This window comes from Habropoda laboriosa, unplaced genomic scaffold (assembly GCF_001263275.1).
Source record: "Habropoda laboriosa isolate 0110345459 unplaced genomic scaffold, ASM126327v1 scaffold204, whole genome shotgun sequence".
NCBI classification, from domain to species: domain Eukaryota; kingdom Metazoa; phylum Arthropoda; class Insecta; order Hymenoptera; family Apidae; genus Habropoda; species Habropoda laboriosa.
In genome coordinates, this window is record NW_017100385.1 from 190,451 (window position 1) to 192,917 (window position 2,467).

A 2,467-nucleotide genomic window follows, 5' to 3' on the forward strand; every position below is an offset into this window, starting at 1 on the left:
GATATATTAAATAATTGATCCCCTTTTCTTTTTTTAATCTTTCAAGGTTATTATTTATCTTAAGCCATTAAATTTCAAATTGTTGATAGAAAAATTTTGTGTACTACTGATCAATTATGGTTGAAAATATTGGTAAATTTCAATTGATCTCGTATAAAAATATATAGCATATTAAAAAATGTCATATAATTAACATCTTTATAAAAACTCATGTCATCTCCGTCTATTGAGGTACAGTCTGTTAAATTTGACTCCATTTTATAACCTCTTTCGCGTGAATTGCAATTAATTTAAAACAATTGCGGGCAGATTGCAATCTATAATGGTTACGATGTAACAATATCGATATCATGAAATCAGTGACATTATGTTAAGGGTGAAGGAAAAACGCGGGAAACAGTAAAATGACATACCTTGGGATCACCTTCGCCGCTGACGTAGTATTTAACATCGGCGAATAGGGCCCCGTCAAGTTTTAATTCCTCGAGGCCGGCCCTTATGTCGCCCATCCTTGGAGAATCGCAGATAAAATCACGTTTTCCACATCACAACAAAACGGCACGTTTTCTAGAGCGGGATTATAGCACACACAATATTTGATAACAAAACTCAGTCGCGACGCTTTTGTTATTATTATGATCGCAAGGTTATGTAGTTACTTCGGAGTCGAACGATGCACGTCGACCTCGATATATATCGATACTCTCGAGTGCGCTCGATTTGAACATCGAAAATGTCTGTTGAAAGTAACGTTGAATCGTGCAGTAAAATAGCTCCTTTTTTTATTGAAAGTGCTTAACAATAAATTAAAATATCTTGTAAAAGTTTTAAATTTATTATACTTGTAATGAATCTGAAGACAACTGTATAGAACGATAGTCTTTTGTGTTTTTCGGTCATATTTTATTCAAGTTTCAATCAGTGATGAAAGTATGCTACAATAACGCGTATATTACGGTGCGTTGTTTGAAAATACAAAATTATAAATCGAACTATCAAAGTGCAAATAGTGTTTTGTAAGTGTAAATTGTTAAGAAAAATCGTGATAATACCATACAGTTGCACTCGTCTAGTACATATCAACAGGTTTGGAATAAATCAACTGATTCAAAATGTTAAAGTAAGGTACGTAATTACAATATTTTGGCATATCTCGAGTTGTATGAATTAGTTTCTAGGCAATGGAAATTATAAAGAATCTCGATATTAATTCCTTTATCAATTTCTATATTTTTTTCATATAAAATATTGTCTTATTGTCTTGCTATCTTGACCATATAGAAATATGAGATTTATTCAATCAAATATAATAACCTTCAAATCATGAGAGGTTAAAAAAGTAACCATACATAACAAATAGACATGTAAATCTTGATTGATTATATTTCTAGTCCAAGATAAACTATCCAAATTTAAAAATATCTAAAAAATTATTTAAACTAAAAACTTAAAAAATATTTAAAATATATGTAATATTCTGTATCAAAAAAAGAACATTTTATGTAACTCAAATCTCGAGACATCTTATATAATAATTCATACCTATACATATATGTATTCTGTAGAATGTCAAAATAAAACTTTGTTTCTTATATCTTCGACGACTGACCGTTGTAAACGGTGAGACGTGCACGTAATCTGCAAAATCATCATTATGGCGGGCGGCACAAAAAAGACGCAATATTTGAAAACATTTGTTTACTTTATTGTATACTCTTCTCATTCGCGTAGTAGGTACATATCAGCATCTAAAATGCTTTTCACCGTAATAGTCCTTCAGTAACCTTTTTCTCTCTTACGCACGCTTTGTTTCTTTCTTTCTCTCACTCCCTCTCTCTCTCTCTCTCTCCTTCTCTTTCGCTCGCACTCGCTCCCTCTCTTTTTCTCCCTTCCCTTTCTATCTTGTACCTCTTTCTCACTCTCTCTCTTTCTCACTATCCCTTTCTCTCTCTATCACGCACACTAATTTGTAATCTTCCCTCGTTTTTTTTCTCTCTCTCTTCTTTCTCCCATATGCTATCTCGTCATTCGCGCATTATTTCCCTCACACTCATAGATAAATAAATTATAGGCTAGTATGTACAAGTTTTCTTAATAGATTTTTTTCCTCTCCTTACTTAATTAATAGTCATTTGTCACTTAACAGATTTATTTATCTTGTAAAGACTCTAGAAATATTGAGCTTGGTCTGGTCAGTATACGTCATATAATTCCCATTAACTTTTTTCGTGTTGTTTTTTTTTTTCTTTTTCTTCCTTTAAATTACATTATACCGGTGTCTCTATGTATACGTGTCTCTGCATGTAGTACGTGTGTGTGTGTGTGTATCGTTCTGTCGAAAATCTCTTATTCTGTTTTTTTTCCTATTTTTTTTTCTCTTTTAGATTCGTTACATTATAGTACTGAATATCTTTTCTGTTTTTTTTTTTCTTGTTTTCTTTTTAGATCGTAGTATATTGTTTCTCGT

At 31.7% G+C, this 2,467-nt stretch overlaps 1 protein-coding gene across 1 annotated transcript in view; it reads right to left on the minus strand.

Moving 5' to 3' along the window:
- The window catches only part of LOC108575001 (PAX-interacting protein 1-like), a 6,698-nt gene extending 6,180 nt beyond the window's left edge, over positions 1–518 (minus strand). The window contains 2 exon segments of the mRNA XM_017937690.1: positions 399–409; positions 411–518. Coding sequence (XP_017793179.1) covers positions 399–409; positions 411–509 — 110 coding nt within the window. The 5' untranslated portion in view covers positions 510–518.
- Between the last annotated feature and the right edge of the window lie 1,949 nt (positions 519–2,467).